Source organism: Pristis pectinata, chromosome 2 (assembly GCF_009764475.1).
Source record: "Pristis pectinata isolate sPriPec2 chromosome 2, sPriPec2.1.pri, whole genome shotgun sequence".
Classification (NCBI taxonomy): Eukaryota; Metazoa; Chordata; class Chondrichthyes; order Rhinopristiformes; family Pristidae; genus Pristis; species Pristis pectinata.
The window spans coordinates 94149616-94166267 of record NC_067406.1 but is presented as its reverse complement, the minus strand read 5'-3'; the positions used below and the strand labels follow the sequence as shown (position 1 = coordinate 94166267).

Below are 16652 nucleotides of genomic sequence, written 5' to 3'. Positions count from 1 at the left end.
TTTCCCTCAATGTCAGCAAAACAAAAGAGCTGATCATTGACTTCAGGAAAGGGGGCAGTGCACATGCTCCTCTCTACATCAACGGTACTGAGGTCAAGAGGGTTGAAAGCTTCAAGTTTTGCGGAGTGAACATCACCAATAGGCTGTCCTGGTCCAACCACATAGATGCCACAGCCAAGAAAGCTCACTAGCGTATCTACTTCCTCAGGAGGTGAAAGAAATTTGGCATGTCCTCCTTGACACTCACCAACTTTCATTGATGCAGCATAGAAAGCATCCTATCTGGATGCATCACGGCCTGGTGTGGCAGCTGCTCTGCCCGGGACCACAAGAAACTGCAGAGAGTTGTGGACACAGCCCAGCACGTCACAGAAACCAGCCTCCCCTCCATGTACTCTGTCCATAATTCTCGCTGCCTCGGTAAAGCAGCCAGCATAATCAAAGACCCCACCCATCCTGGACATTCTCTCTTCTCCCCTCTCCCATCAGGCAGAAGATACAAAAGCCTGAAAGCACGTACCACCAGGCTCAAGGACAGCTTCTATCCTGCTGTTATATGACTATTGAATGGTTCTCTAGTACGATAAGATGGACTCTTGATTCACAATCTATCTCGTTATGACTTTGCGCCTTAATTGTTTACCTGCACTGCACTTACTCTGTAGCTATGACACTTTACTCTGCATTCTGTATTTTACCTTGTTCTACCTCAATGCACTGTGTAATGAATTAATCTGTATGAACGGTATGCAAGACAAGGTTTTCACTGTACCTCAGTACAAGTGACAATAATAAACCAATTCCAATTCCAATTCCAAATCCAATTCAATGCTAGGTGTATTATGGATAAGGAGGATAAACTTAGAGCCTGGATCAGTACATGGAATTACAATGTTGTTGCCATTACAGGGACCTGGATGCATGAGGGATGCTGCTCAACGTTCCTGAGTTTCTTTGTTTTAGACGTGATAGAGAGGAGGGTAAAAGAGGTGGAGGGGTTGCACTGTTGATAAGGGAGAATGTCACAGCAGTACTCAGAGAGGACATACTGGAGGGATCATCCACAGAAGCAATTTGGGTGGAGCTCAAAACTAAGAAAGGTGCAATTATGTTGAAGGGACTATACTATAGACCCCCTCCCCCAACCCCTCCCCCCCCCCCCCCCCCCCAAGTAGCCACCAAGAGGTGGAGGAACAGATATGTAGACAGATTATGGAAAGGTGCAGGAACATCAGGGTTGTCATTGTGGGGGACTTTAACTTCCTCAGTATTAATTGGAACTTCCTTAATACAAGAAGCTTAGATGGGGTGGGATTTCTCAGTGTATTCATGTTGGAGAGTCCAACTAGAGTAGAGAACATACTGGACCTAGTTTTGGGAAATGACCCAGGCCAGGTGACAGACCTGATAGTGGGTGAACATTTTGGGAATAGTGACCACAACTCATTATGTTTTAAGATAGTTATGAGTGAGGATAAAATTGGATCTTGCGAGAAGGTACTAAATTGGGGAAGGGCAAATTAAAACAGGATAAGGCAGGAGCTAACTGACATCGACTGGGAGCAGCTGCTGTCGGACAAGTCCACACCTGACATGTGGGAGTTGTTTGAAGACCAGTTGAGCAGAGTTCAGGATCACAATGTTCCAAAGGCTGGGGATGGTAAGGTAAGGGAACCTTGGATGACCCAAGAGGTCCTAAATTTAATCAGGAAGAAAAAGGAAGCATATGTAAGGTTTAGGAAGCTAAAATCAGACTGAGCCCTTGTGGAATATAAAGATAGCAAGGAAGTGCTCAAGCAGGCGATTAGGAAGGCCAAAAGGGGCCATGAAGTGTCCTTAGCGAACAGGATCAAGGAGAATCCCAAGGCATTTTATACTTAGGTTAGGATAACTAAGGAGAGGGTAGGTCCACTCAAGGATAAAGGGGGGAATTTGGGGAATTTGTGCTTGGAGTCAGAACAAGTGGCTGAGGTACTAAATGAGTACTTTGTGTTGGTACTTACTGAGGAGAAGGATTTGGAGGATAGTGAAAACAGAGTGGGGCATGCTAATGTGCTGGGACATTTTGAGATTAAGGAGGAATTAGTGCTGGATCTACTGAAAAGCATTAAGGTGGATAAGTTCCCAGGGTCTGATGGTATATATTCCAGAATATTGAAAGAAGCAAGTAAGGAGATTGCTGGGGCTTTGACAAGGATCTTTACGTCCTCACTAGCAACAGGTGAAGTCCCAAAGGAAAGGAAAGTAGCAAATGTTGTGCCTTTGTTCAAGAAGGGATAATCCAGGTCATTATGGGCCAGTGAGCCTCATGTCAGTGGTAGGGAAACTATTGGAGAGGACACTGAGGGATAGGATTTATGTACATTGAGAAAGGCATGGCCTGCTTAGGGACAGTCAACATGGCTTTGTACTGGATAGGTCATGCCTTACAAACTTGATTGAGTTTTTTTGAGGAGGTGACAAAGGTGCTTGATGAGAGAAAGGCAGTGGACATTATCTACATGGACTTTAGTAATGCATTTGATAAGGTCGCTCATGGTAGGTTGACTCAGAAGGTAAAGATGCATGGGATCCAGGGTGAATTGCAAGTTTGGATTCAGAACTGGCTTCCCCATAGAAGACAGAGACTAAGGATGGAAGGCTGTTATTCTGGCTGGAGGTCTGTGATCAGTGGAGTTCCCCAAGGATCGGCGCTGGGACCTCTGTTGTTTGTGATATATATCAATGATTTGGATGAAAATATAGGTGGGTGGATTAGCAAGTTTGTGGATGACACCAAGATTGGTGGAGTTGTGGATAGTGTAAAGGACTATCAAAGAATAGAGAGGGATATAGATCAGTTATACTGTAGGTACGGGCAAGAAGTGGCAGATGGAGTTTAAGTGTGAGGTTTTGCCCTTTAGGAAATCATATGGAAGGAGAAAGTACACAGTTAATGGTAGACTCTTTAATAGCATTGAGGTACAAAGGGATCTTGGTGTCCAGATTCACAGTTCACTGAAAGTGGCTACGCAAGTGGATAAGGTGGTAAAGGGGTGTGGCACGCTTGCCTTCATTGGTAGGGGTGTTGAGTAAAAGACTAAGGAAGTCATGCTGCAGCAGTATAAAACTTTAGTCAGACCACACTTGGAGTATTGTGTGCAGTTCTGGTTGCCCCATTATAGGAAGGATCTCAGGGTCTTTCCTAGCACAGGCAGCTGGCTACACTGACAGAAAGATTTTGACATCCATGAAAGGATGTCTCACTTCAGCAGCTGCCAAGGCTACCATTTAAATTGAATTTCTATGAAAGCCAAAATTATTCCTGTCAAGATTATTCAGGACCATATCAAATGACAAAATAATAAATTAAAAAAATTAATATACTCACAAAACAAGATTAATGTCCAATTTTCATGTGCAGGTTGTGCATAAAAACGATTTTCCACAAGTTAGAATGCTTTAGGAATCACTTCCAAGTGAAATAGCACCTATTTAGAAACCGGGCCAGGCAAGATAGCAGCCCAGCGTTTTCCCAGTGAGAGTCATGCACAAAATGAGATCATCATGTGTGCACCAACCATCACAGCAACGATCACCATCGATTAGGTCTTTAAGTAACAACCGGTACCCTAACCTTGTTACTCAAAAAAAGGAGGAGCAAACCCTGCAGCAGATCAGCAAATTAATGAGAACTAGAGTCCCCACTGTAACACCTGATATTTTGCTTATTGTATAAAAGCTGTTTCAGCATGAATATGTGCAAAAATAGCTTAACAATTTTTATTACCATGACATTTTGCCAGTCATCCAGTTGAGTGTTAGGGCCTGTCAAGTGCATTAATAAAGTATGTTCTTTAGCTTCTATACAAACAAACACAATTAAAAACAATCTAAAACATATAAAATAATTTGACTGAATCAAATAGAAAGCTTTTCTTACCCCCCCTCCTGGGCCTGGCTCCTGACTTCTTCCAGCACTAAGTCAAACAGGCACAAACTCAGTGGGTGGATTTCTAGCCTAAGAACATGGAAATCTGTGGAACTCTGCCCTGTTGCACAGGTGCAGTATTGTGGTCCTTGCTGCTCTACAGCCTCCACTCAGGAAATGCCCAGTTAGGGGCACATCTGTTAGCAGATCCAGAAAAACCTCAGCAGATTTGCCCCAGTGTTAAACTCCACCCTAGGAATTATTTATATTTGCACATATTTTGCTGTGGTTTCAGACGCGGCATATGGAAATACTCCAGTTCCTATAAGATTCATTCAAAACAATTTTAAATGCTAACATGTTGCCACAGGAGCAAATGTTAATGCATTTCCCACCTTTCAGATTTGTTATTGAAGGAATCGAAATTATGTTTCTGGTTGTAGTTGTAGGCATGGTTCCTTCTGTGGTTGGTGTATAGTTTTCTGCAAGTAAATTAATAGATTTGCAATGTCTTCAAAATGCAAAATGTAAGTTCAAAAGTCTAGACAATTAAAGATAAAACTTAGTCCAGTCTATGTTAGTCCAAGTTAGTCTAAGTTAGTCCTATAAATTTTAGTCCAGTCTATAACTTTTTCTTAAATTGCATGAAGCATGGCTAACCTGGCTATAAAACTTGGGTTGTAAATGTCATTGAACAAAAAGATATTAGACTTTCATATTACTTATTGTTTTATGAAATGCAATTGTAATAAGCTTAGTCTGAAGTTCTCACAAAGTAGTTCACTGGTAAATTATTGGATTTTGCATCCTTGACAGATGGATGAAGTGACTAATTTTCAGATTGGCAAATAGTAAATTGTGGGGTGCCACAGGGATCCATGTGAGGCCTCAAGTGTTAATAATTAAGATGAAGAGAGTGAGAGTATTGTAGATGAATTTGCTGATAATGCCAAGGTAGCAGTGAGGATGACACAAAAAGTCTGCAAAGTAGAAACATTAAGTGAGTAAGCAAAAATTTGGCAGATGGAGTGTAATGTGGGAAAATCTGAGTATCCGCAGTGGTAGGAAAATAGAAAAAGCAGAACATTGTTTATGTAGAGAAAGACTATAAAATTCTGCAGTACAGAGTGTCCTCTTACATTAAACACAGAAAGGCAGTACATGGGTATGGCAAGTAATTACGAAGGCAAAGGGATTATCAGTCATTATTGAAAGTGGGATTGAGTGCAAAAATAGGGAAGTCTTCCTACAATTATGCAGTGCATTGGAGAGACCACATTTTGAGTACTGAGTCTCTTTAATTCAGGAAGGATATATTTGCTTTGGAGGGAGTTCAGAGAAAGTTCATTAGATTGATTTGTGGGAAGAAGGGATTGTCACTTCTGGAAAGATTGAACACGTTTGGCTTATACTCACTGGAGTTTAGAAGAGTGACATGATCTTATTGAAGCATATAAGATTCTAAGGGGAGGTGACAGGGTAGATGTCATGGGGCTATTTCCTATTGTGGGGGAATCTGGAACAAGGAGGCATCATTTCAGAATTAGGCTTGCCATGTAAGGTGAGATGAGGAGGAATTTCTTTTCTTCAAAGTTTTTAATTCTCTAATTCAAGCTGAAACAAATTTATCTATGGGGAGTCAAGAGTTTTGTGGAACAGACAGGAAACGTGAAACTGAGGACAAGTTCAAATCAGCCACAATCTTATTTCATGTCAGAGGAACTTCAAGGGGACATATGCTTTACTCCTGCTCCAATTTCTTGTGTTCTTATATTCCTCATCCACCATAATTCAACTTGGAGATTAAGTATTCACCACATCCAGAAGAGTTACCTGATTTTACATCATCCTCTTGACTCATCGATGATGTGGTTTTGCTGCTGTCCTGCTGCTGAGATGAGTCAGTGGTTCTTTCTGCTTGAAGGTGGACCATGGTTGATACCGGTTGATCCGTGCGATTCAAAGCATCTTCACTTTGATAAACCATTTCCCTCAGCAGAGAGATCTGTCGGTAATTGCTATCCAAGTTCTATGTGTGATTAAAAAGCAGTGGTAAGGATTTGGAAACTCCAATAATCCAACAGTGGACAAATATTCCAGTTGCAAACTAGTGACATCAGAAGAATTTAAAGTATTTTCAGTCTAAGATGCCTGACAATAGTGTAGCTTCAGTGCTCAGCACAATGTCCATGTGGACCATGTTGTCACTGAATGGTGGAGCAGGCTCAAAGGTTTGTACCTCCCAACCCTGCTCCTTTACCTAGTGTTCTGATGTTCCTGAAATAATCATTAGCAGTTACACTGCTCTCCTTTGTGAGCTGTTTCCTCCAGCAGGAAACATTATGGAGATAAATTGCATTGTGGCAATTTCCTGATCATCACGCTGCCCAGATGAACATTTTTCTGATGTCCTGAGCAAGTTCTTCTTCCTCAGTACCTCCAGTAGTTAAATTAAAGCAGCATCAAAGTTAAGTCTGACTTTATGCATTACAAGGAAAAGAGGTGAGTGTGCAGGAAATGAGGCGAGTCTCTGTGAGTGTGCTTGTGAGTTTCACCTTGCAGAGGCGGGAGCTGGAGCCAGATTTGGAGCAGGACCTTTGAAAAGAGGTGGGTCTCTGTGTGTGCTTGTGTGTTTCACCTTACAAGAGTCTACAAGAGGTACATTTGCAAAATGTTAGTAGTTGATTGGCTAATTAACAGCATTGAATAAAAGGAAGGCAGGTATAAGCAGAGTGGCCATTTTGGGAGTGGCCATTGTGTGAGTGGTCCAGGGTTAGAGTGGGGGACTGAGGCTTTGGCTCAAGAGGCTTCAGCATGAAGAGGCGAAGGTAAGTCTCTGATAAGTTAATGCCAGGCCAGAGTAGTGAGAAAGGCTCCAGGGTCAGTGGTGTATTCGTCTTGTGAGATGTGGGAGTTCTTGGAGACATTCTGTCTCCATTATAGCTACATCTGCATGAGGTGCATCCAGCTGCAGCTCCTTACAGACCATGTTAAGGAACTGGAGCTGCAGCTGGATGACCTTTGGCTCCTGCAGGAGAATGAGGAGTTCATAGATAAGAGCTACAGGGAGGCAGTCACTCCTAAGCTGCAGGAGGCAGGTAGCTGGGTGACTGTCAGGAGAAGGAAGGAGAATAGGCAGGTAGTGCAGGGTACCCCTGTGGTCATTCCCTTGAGTACTGCTGGGGGGGGGGGGGATGACCCACCAGGGAAAAGCCGCAATGACCAGGTCTCTGGCGTTGACCCTGGTTGTGTGGCGCAGAAGTGAAGGGGGGCAGACAGGAGATACTGTTGACATGAAATAGTCTCCCAGATGGTATGTTGCCTCCTGGGTGCCAGGGTCAGGAACGTCTCGGATCGGGTCCACAGCATTCTGAAGGGGGAGGACAAACAGCCAGAGGTCATGGTACATATTGGTACAAATGACATAGGTAGGAAAAGAGATGAGGTCTTGATAAGGGAACACAGGGAGCTGGGTGGGAAGCTGAAAAGTAGGACCAAGGGTAATAATCTCTGGAATGCTGCCTGTGCCACACGCCAGTGAAGGTAAGAATGGGTTGATCGGGCAGATGAATGCGTGGCTAAGGAATTGGTGCAGGGGCAGGGTTTCAGATTTGTTGATAATTGGGATCTCTTCTGGGGAAGTTATGACGTGTACAAAAGGGATGGATTACACCTGAACTGGAGGGGGATCAATATTCTTACGGGAAGGTTTGCTCAAACTGTTGGGGAGGGTTTAAACTAGTTTGGCAGGGGGATGAGAACCTGAGTGATAGGTCAGATGTTGGTGCATTTAATTTACAAGTAGATGCAACATGTAGAAAGACTGTGAGGAAGGATAGGCAGTTTGAAAGGGCCAAATTGCAGTCAGTTGGATGGGCTGAAGTGTGTCAACTTTAATGCGAGAAGTATCAGGAACAGGGGTGATGAACTTAGAGCATGGGTAAGTGCATGGAACTACAACGTGGTGGCCATTACAGAGACTTGGCTGTCACAAGGGCAGGAATGGCTGCTGGATATTCCGGGGTTTAGATGTTCCAAAAGGGACAGGGACGGAGGTAAAAGAGGTGGGGGAGTATTTTTGCTAATCAGGGACAGTGTCACAGCTGTGGAAAGGGAGGACATCCTGGAGGGATTGTCTACTGAGTCAGTGTGGGTGGAAGTCAGAAACAGGAAGGGAGCGATCACTCTTTTGGGAGTATTCTACAGACCCCCCAGTAGCAGCAGAGATGCTGAGGAGCATATTGGGAGGCAGATTTTGGAGAGGTGCAAAAATAACAGGGTTGTTGTCATGGGTGACTTCAACTTCCCTAATATTGATTAGCACCTCCTTAGTGTAAAGGGGATAGATGGGCCAGAGTTTTAGGTGTGTCCAGGAAGGATTCCTGACACAGTATGTGGATAGGCCGATTAGAGGAGAGGCCATTCTGGACCTGGTACTAGGCAATGAGCCTCAACGGGTTGCAGATCTCTCAGTGGGAGAGCATTTTGGAGACGGTGACCATTACTCCTTGACCTTTACCATAGCTTTGGAGAGGGATAGGAGCTGACGATATGGGAAAGTATTTAATTGGGGGAGGGGGAATTATGATGCTATTAGGCAGGAACTTGGGAGCGTAAATTGGGAACAGATGTTCTTGGGGAAGTGCATAACGGAAATGTGGAGGTTGTTTAGGGAGTACTCGCATAGGGTTCTGGATAGGTTTGTCCCATTGATGCAGGGTAAGGATGGTAGAGTGAAGGAACTGTGGTTGACAAGAGACGTAGAATATCTTGTCAAGAGGAAGAAAGAAGCTTACCTAAGGTTTAGAAAGCATGGATCAGACAGGGCTCTGGAGAGTTACAAGGTAGCTAGGAGGGAGCATAAGAATGGACTTAGGGGAGCTAGAAGGGGGCATGAGAAATCTTTCTTTGGTCAGTAGGATCAGGGAAAACCACAAGGCGTTTTACACATATGTGAAGGATAGGAGGATGACTAGAGTGAAGGTAGGAGCGATCAGGGATAAAAGAGGAAACATGTGCCTGGAGTCGGAAGTGATAGAAGAGGTCCTTAATGAATACTGTGCTTCAGTATTCATCAGTGACCGAGACCTTGACGTTTGTGAGGATGGCTTACAACAGGCTGATATGCTAGGGCAGTGAGTTTTACTTCAGTGGTGGGCAAATTACTGGAGAAGGTTCTTAGAGACAGGATTTATGGGCAATTAGAGAAGCATGGGCTGATTAGGCACAGTCAGCATGGCTTTGTGAGGGGCAGATCGTGCCTCACGAGCCTGATTGAATCCTTTTAGGATGTGACAAAGCACACTGATGAAAGTAGAGCAGTGGATGTGTGTACATGGATTTTAGTAAGGTGTTTGATAAGGTTCCTCATGGAAGATTATTCAGAAAGTCAGGAGGCATAGGATCCAGGGAAACCTGGCTGTGTGGATTCAGGATTGGGTCACCCATAGAAGACAGGGTTGTTATAGATGGTGAGTATTCTGCCTGGAGGTTGGTGACCAGTGGTGTTCTGCAGGGATCTGTTCTGGGACCCCTGCTCTTTGTGATTTTTATAAATGACTTGGACGAGGATATGGAAGGATGGGTTAGTAAGTTTACAGGTGACATTTGGTGGTGTTGTGGATAGTGTAGAAGGTTGCTGTAGGTTACGACAGGACATTGATAGGATGCAGAGCTGGGCTGAGAAGTGGCAGATGGAGTTCAACCTGGAAAAGTGTGAAGTGATACACTTTGGAAGATCGCATTTGAAGGCAGAATACAAGGTTAATGGCAGGACTCTTAGCAGTGTGGAGGAACAGAGGGATGGGTCCACATCCATAGATCCCTCGAGGTTCCTGCGCAGGTCGATACAGTTGTTAAGAAGGTGTATGGTGCGTTGGCCTTCATTAGTCAGGGTATTGAGTTCAAGAGCAATGCTGCAGCTCTATAAAACTCTGGTTAGACCACACTTGGAGTATTGTGCTGGGCTGGGCTGCCTCCAGAACACTCTACGCAAAAGATGCATTTCACTGTGTGTTTCGATGTACATATGACTAATAAAGATATCTTATTTTATCTTGTGTTCAGTTCTAGTTGCCTCATTATAGGAAGGCTGTGGAAGCTTTCGAGAGGGTGCAGAGGAGATTTACCAGGATGCTGCCTGGATTGTATGAGGAAAGGTTGAGTGAGCTAGAGCTTTTCTCTTTGGAGAGAAGGTGGATAAGGAGGATGAAAGAGCATAGATCGAGTGGACAGTCAGAGAATTTTTTCCCAGGGCGAAAATGGCTAACACAAGGGGTCATAATTTTAAGGTGATTGAGGGAAGATATAAGGGGGATGTCAGAGGTAAGTTTTTTTTTTACACAGAGAGTGGTGGGTGTGTGGAACGCACTGCCGGCAGAAATGGTGGAGGCAGATGCACTAGGGACATATAAGAGACACGAATGATAGAAAAATGGAGGGCTATGTGGGAGGGAAGGGTTAGCTAGATCTTAGAGCAGGATAAAATGTTGGCACAACATCGTGGACCGAAGGGCCTGTACTGTGCTGTAGTGTTCTATGTTCTAAGGACTTAGTTATCCCTATCCCTCTAATAACAGGAAATAATGGTGCTCATTAAAAATAGTTAAAGTATTTTAATTATAAAGAAGTGACTCCTAACATTAAGAATTATAAGCCTGACAGTCAGCCAGATGCAACTGCAGAGAAATTCACACCATATATTTGAACATGGGTCAATACTTGCATACATATATTAAATTTATTACAAGGAGAAAACAGGGTAATACAGAATAACAATATCCTTAAGAGTTGCAGTATGGAATGCCGTCATCTTTGGAACACAACTTTCCTGGCTGAGTTTACAGAAAGCAAGCAATTTTTAAGAAAACTGGTTTTGTTTAGCTTGGTTGAATTTATCACTTTGAATTCCTTTGTTTCTAAATTACAACAATGACTGCCATTCAAAATGGGTTTAATTGGCTGTAAAGCACTTTGAGGTGTCCTGAGATTGGACAGTGGTGTAGCAATTAGGCAGCACCATGGCACAGCAGGCAATAGTGGTGCTGCCACACAGCTGCCTTGCAGTTCTTGGGTTCCAGGTTCCATCCTGACCCCAATGTTGTCCGGTAATCCAATCGTGCACTCATTGTGACCTTGGTCTGTCTGTGACCTTGTGTACTTACCCTGGGTGCTCTCATATGGTTTCCTTCCACATCCTGAAGACGTGCTGGTTAATAAGTTAATTGGCTGCTGTAAATGTGTGGTACAAGGATTAAGGGGAGTTGATGAGGATGTGAGAGAGGATCAGTTATAGGAGGTAAGTAGGAAAATGGGATTCATGGCATTGATCTCAGAGTCAGCACAGACTGACGTACAGAATGGCCTCCTCCACTGTCTTGAGAAAAATGTCTGCAGTATATGATTAGTAAAAAGGTGTCTTTAAATGCAAAACATTCCTTCTTTCATTGAAAACTGAAAGCATACACGCAACTGGATAGTCTTCAATCCTTGTTTTATCCATATCAGCTGCAAAGCTACATTTCGAAGGACATCCTTTCCATTAAAAGTTAAGCCATGTTGATTCGGTCCATCTGAACAAGACAGTTACAGAAAAATATGCAATACTTTAAACTCCATTTCTTTTAAATTACCTTGCAGATTGAAAACATAGTACCAACCCAAAATTGATGGGACAGATACCTGAACACGTTGTCTGTACATTAATAGCATCTACTCATAAGAAACAACGGGGCAGCTTATTTTCGGGTGTTACTGAAACACTGTGACCTATTTAGTGATCTAAACTTTACATGTTTCTCAAAGATGCAAAATTAGTAAACGATACAAACCTGCTCCAGTTGACCTTGGTGAGATTTCAAATTTTCTGAAATATTGAGCAATCTTTCCAGTGATTCTTCAAACTGATCCAACTCAGTGGTCTAAAACAAAAGAGACTGTTTGTCACCTTCTGAAAGAAACCTTACATTTTTCTGAAGATGTCTGATTTAGATGTTAATAATGTTGTTTTTCATGTGTCCAATTTTATCTGTTTAGGTTGAAAAAATCATCATGTGACAATTTGAAAGTTTCTTGCAGGCACACCTATATCAATGAAGGAGTAAAGCGTTCTATGGAAAGAATCATAAATCGAGGTAGGTTGAGCAAGTGACCAGTCTGCCAGGTGTCCGAGATTAAAAATTAAGGATTGAGATGTATTATTCCTTCTGTTACTGGAAATAAAGTTTAAAGGACAGAAATGACTGTGCATAATGAATAGAACGTATATATCAAATTCCTTTCCTCAATTTAAGGGATAATGTAATCAACTATTTCTTTTAGTTGCACAGCACAAAGAAAATGGTCCAGTTTAATTGGCTCTGGACATGAACTGGATGATGGACCCTGTACAAAAATACCCTGTACACCATAAATGCAACATATGACAACCCATTCCACCTTGCTTCCAAACAGCCCTGCAAATGGCATAGCCAATGGGTACTTGGTTAGTGTGAAACCAGATGCAGTTATCAAATATGTCAGAAACCTTTTGGTCTGAAATCCATTACACCCTAAATTAGTCATCTTTAATTACCCCATAACGGCAAAAACAGCAAAAGCAGGAAAGTATCCTTCAATGTACCTGATCCAAAGGTAACAAAGAAGTTAGCAAGCATGTTAATTTCAGAGTAAAGGTAGGATTTAGTGTTCATAATGGTATAAAGGAATGGTTTAAAGAAAGCTGCTGCAAATATAGCGGAGCCTTTTCCAAAGCTTATTGTATTCAGGGAAGGTATCAGAGGATTGAAGAATTCCAAGGGTGACTCTATTGGTCAATAAAGGTGGAAGACAAGAAGTAGGTATCTATAGGCCTATTTACTTAACTTCTGTTGTTGGCAAGATGCTGGAGTCCATAATATTGGAAAAAAAAGAGAAGCTTAATGTAATCAAACAAAGTCAGCATGGTTCTATGAAAGGTAAATCCTGTCTGACATATTTGCTAGAGCTTTTTTTTAAAAAGGGTGTAACAAGTAGATTTAACAGGAGGTAACATGTAGATTCAATATATTTGGATTTCCAGAAAGCATCTAACAAAGTGCCACATGAAAGGCTAGTGGACAAGATAAGAGCATATGATATTAGGGGATGTGGGTTAGCATGGATTGAAGATTGGTTATTGCACAGAAGACAGTTGGAATAAATGGGTTTTTTCCAGGTTGGAAGGATGTAACTAGTAGAGCGCTCAAGGGTCAGTTCTACGCCCTCAACTATTTATGGAGCAGGGAGAAGAGTGTGTGGTATTCAAGTTTACCAATGACACAAAAATAGGTGGGAGGGCATGTTGTGATAAGTATAGTTGGACCTTGCAACAGGATACAGATAGCTGGAACAGGTGAGAAAAAATTGGAAAATAAAGTTTAATATGGGAAAGTGTGAGATTATGCACTTCAGTAAGAGGAAACTAAGGGTAGATTATTATCCAAATAGCTAGTGAGTTCAAAAAAAGAGAACAGTGATATCCTGACACATATGACATTATGGAGGAGTTTTTGGCAGTTCTGAAGTGCAGAAAGGTGGATAAATTCCCAGGACCTGACCAAGTGTATCCTAGTACATTGTGGGAAGCAAGGGAGAAGATTGCTGGGGCATGGCAGAGACCTTTGAATCTTTGTTAGTCATGGATGAGGTACTGGAAGTTTATAGGGTGGCTCACACAAGAGATTTTGCAGATGCTGAAATCTGGAGCAACACACACAAAATGCTGGAGGCAGCAGCTATGGAGGGAAATAGTTGACGTTTTGGGTCAAGACTCTTCATCATATTGAGTTGGATGGAATGTAAGTGGCATGATCAGTAAGTTTGCAGATGATACCTAAATTGGTGGTGTAGTGGACAGTGAAGAAGGATGTCTAGGGTTACAACAGGATCTAGATCAATTGGGAAAGTGGGCAAGGGTATTGCTCATAGAATTTTACTTAGACAAGTGCAAAGTGATGCATTTTGGGAAGTTAAACTGGTCCACAACATACGCAGTGAATGGCAGGGCCCTGAAGAATGTTATTGTACAGTGAGACTTTAGGGTACAAGTCCATAGTTCCTTGATACAGGTAGACAGAGTAGTGAAGAAGGCAATATGGTATGCTTGCCCTCATCAGCTGAGATACATAGTATAGGAATTGGGACATCCTGTTACAATTGTATAAATCATTGGTTAGGTTGCACTTGGAGTATAGTGGTCAATTCTGGTTGCTATGGGAAGGATATGATTAAGCTATGGAGGGTGTAGAAAAATTCACAGGATGTTGCCTGGACTAGAGGGCTTGAATTATAAGGAGAGATTGGATAGGTTGGGACTATTTTTCTTGGAATAAAGGAGGCTGAGGGGTGACCTTATAGAGGTTTAGAAAATCATGAAGGGTATAGGTAGGGTAGATGGTCACAGTCTTTTCCTGAGGTAGAAGAGTGGTCTAAAACTAGAGTGCATAGGTTTAAGGAGAGAGGAGAAAAATTTAAAGGGGATCTGAGGGGCAAGTTATTCACACAGAGGGTGGTGGGTATATGAAACGAGTTGCCAGAGAAAGTAGTAGAAACAGGTACAATTACAATGCTTGAAAGACATTTGGACAGGTACATGGATAGGTAAGGTTTAGAGGTATATGGGCCAAATGTAGGCAAATAGGATTAGTGCGGATAGACATCTTGGTCGGCATGGTCAAGTTGGACCAAAGAGCCTGTTCATGTGCTGTATAACTATGACTCAATGAATCTATAAATTGAGAAAGGTTAATGATGATTGAAGTACAGAGAGATCTGGCTGTTCTTGAGCATGAATCACAAAAAGTAGGTGCAGTAAGGCAAATAACATATAGCGATCTTTATCGCAAGGGAGTGGAGTTTAGAAATATGAAAATATTGTTACAATTGTACAGAGTTCAGGTGAGGCCATACCTTTAGTACTGTGCACAGTTTTGCTCTCCTTATTTAAGAAAACATATACTGGCATTGAAGGTAGTCCAAAGAGATTCATTAGGTTATTCATTCTGTTATCATCTTATCTCTAGTACTCCTATCAAGAGAAATTTTCTTAATTACCAAACCCTACAAATGTAGTTCCATAGTTAGACACCAGTAAGTTAGAGTAAAAGAATTTTAAAGTAAGAGATTTAGAAATGGTTGAAGGTGTGTTGAACAAAATGGGTGGTCTTGGGACTGAGTGTAGTGGTGGAGTCGAAGAGCTGAGGTCAATGGCATGCATCCAGAAGTTGTATCGTTCCATGACATATATTTATATATAATTGTTCTGGTCACCACGCATGCATTAAAAACCCCCATGTTTTAAAACTCTTGGTTTAGGAACCTTCCTCCTCTGTTTGTTGTTTCTTCCACTTTACAGGTTGCTCCTGTCTCACATCGGTGTGTCTTTAACTTGTTGCTGCAGATTCTAGCTCCAGGTAAAATGGTGTTTCCCTCAACCTCACTAGTTGAAGGCCAATTTTCTGAATCCTCAGTACCTTTGCTTGGCTTTCTTCTTCACTCTCTGATATCACAGACTTCATCTGAATGCTGGAAGCCATGTCCCTGACCAGATAACCCCACCCCTCAAATTCCAAGACTGTCCCATCTCTTATTGTCAGCACCTGTGATTCCTCACTCGTTTCTGTCCTGTATGTGGTCAAGGCACTTTGCAGCAATGGTGATGTCACTGGTCTGGGATAATGAGGGTATTGCTGTGGCAGGAAATATAATCCAATGATTGCTATGTAAATAACCTGGAGGTGTTGCCTTGGAAATTCATCCTGAAGTTCATCAAAGTGATAGTCATTTCATTGCAGTGCCTGTTTTTTGTAGATTGCTATGCTTCATTCAGCATGCACAGTGGCAGAAAAGATCTTTTACCTCTGGAACAGAGCTATGCAACCACTTGACATCAGAGGTATAAGGATTTCCTTGTTGCATTGGATGTTGGATAAAGTAAGGAAACCTCCACTTCATTCTGAACCTTTGGCTTCAAACTTTGCAATTACCTCTGTAGTCTTTTTTTTCAGTAGCAAGCTGGCTACCAGTTGTTCAGAATTATCTTTAATTCATCCGCTGGAGATGGGTATTGCTGGTGAGGCTATCACTTACAAACCAACTATAATTGTTCTTAGGAAAGTGGTGGTGTTGGGAATGCACAGGAATCCAAATTTTCCAGCTTTTAGAGCAACCTTCTGAGGCAGTCTTAACACTTTGGTTAAATGTGCTTACCCAGAACCTATTTTTTTAATATCGATGGGTATTCAGGTATGGGGGCCTATGTCGGCTCGTCTCCTCTATCACATGCCCTTGGTGGTGGTGAAATGCCAGCTCGGACCACTGCAGTCCATGTGGCAAAGGTACATTCATACATCTGCCCATTAAGGTTCTAGTTGATGCTTTTAGTTAAAATGTTAGTTCAGGTGGAGGTGGTGATCATCACTTCTTGGATACTGGGAGGAGGGTAATGGAACTACAACCTTGGTAGTGGAGTTGGTCAGATACATGATATCATGGTGACCAGTGGGGAGATGGATCATGGGGGCTTGAGAAAGATGCTAGGATGGAGATGGATAAGCTTGGGATCTGGGAGGAAGGACTCCCCTGGCCCACAAGCAGTGCTGCAAATCAGATGACCCAATCTTATTAAATGGTGCAGCAGTTCTGAGGAGCCTGCTCCTAATTCAGTTTTCTGATTGCACTAAAGTTTTCCACAAAACTGCCTTGCCTTCTTTTATCTGCTTAATTT

General features: G+C 42.4%; 1 protein-coding gene across 2 annotated transcripts in view; it reads right to left on the bottom strand.

Moving 5' to 3' along the window:
* The window catches only part of LOC127567475 (EF-hand calcium-binding domain-containing protein 14-like), a 64744-nt gene that overhangs the window by 11696 nt on the left and 36396 nt on the right, over positions 1-16652 (bottom strand). The window contains exons 7-9 of one of the 2 annotated variants that reach the window (XM_052010433.1): positions 11740-11829; positions 5744-5939; positions 4306-4392 (exon numbers count right to left, since the gene is read on the bottom strand). In XM_052010433.1, coding sequence (XP_051866393.1) covers positions 4306-4392; positions 5744-5939; positions 11740-11829 — 373 coding nt within the window. The remainder of the gene's footprint in view (positions 1-4305; positions 4393-5743; positions 5940-11739; positions 11830-16652) is intronic. The other variant, XM_052010434.1, reaches the window with a different exon arrangement.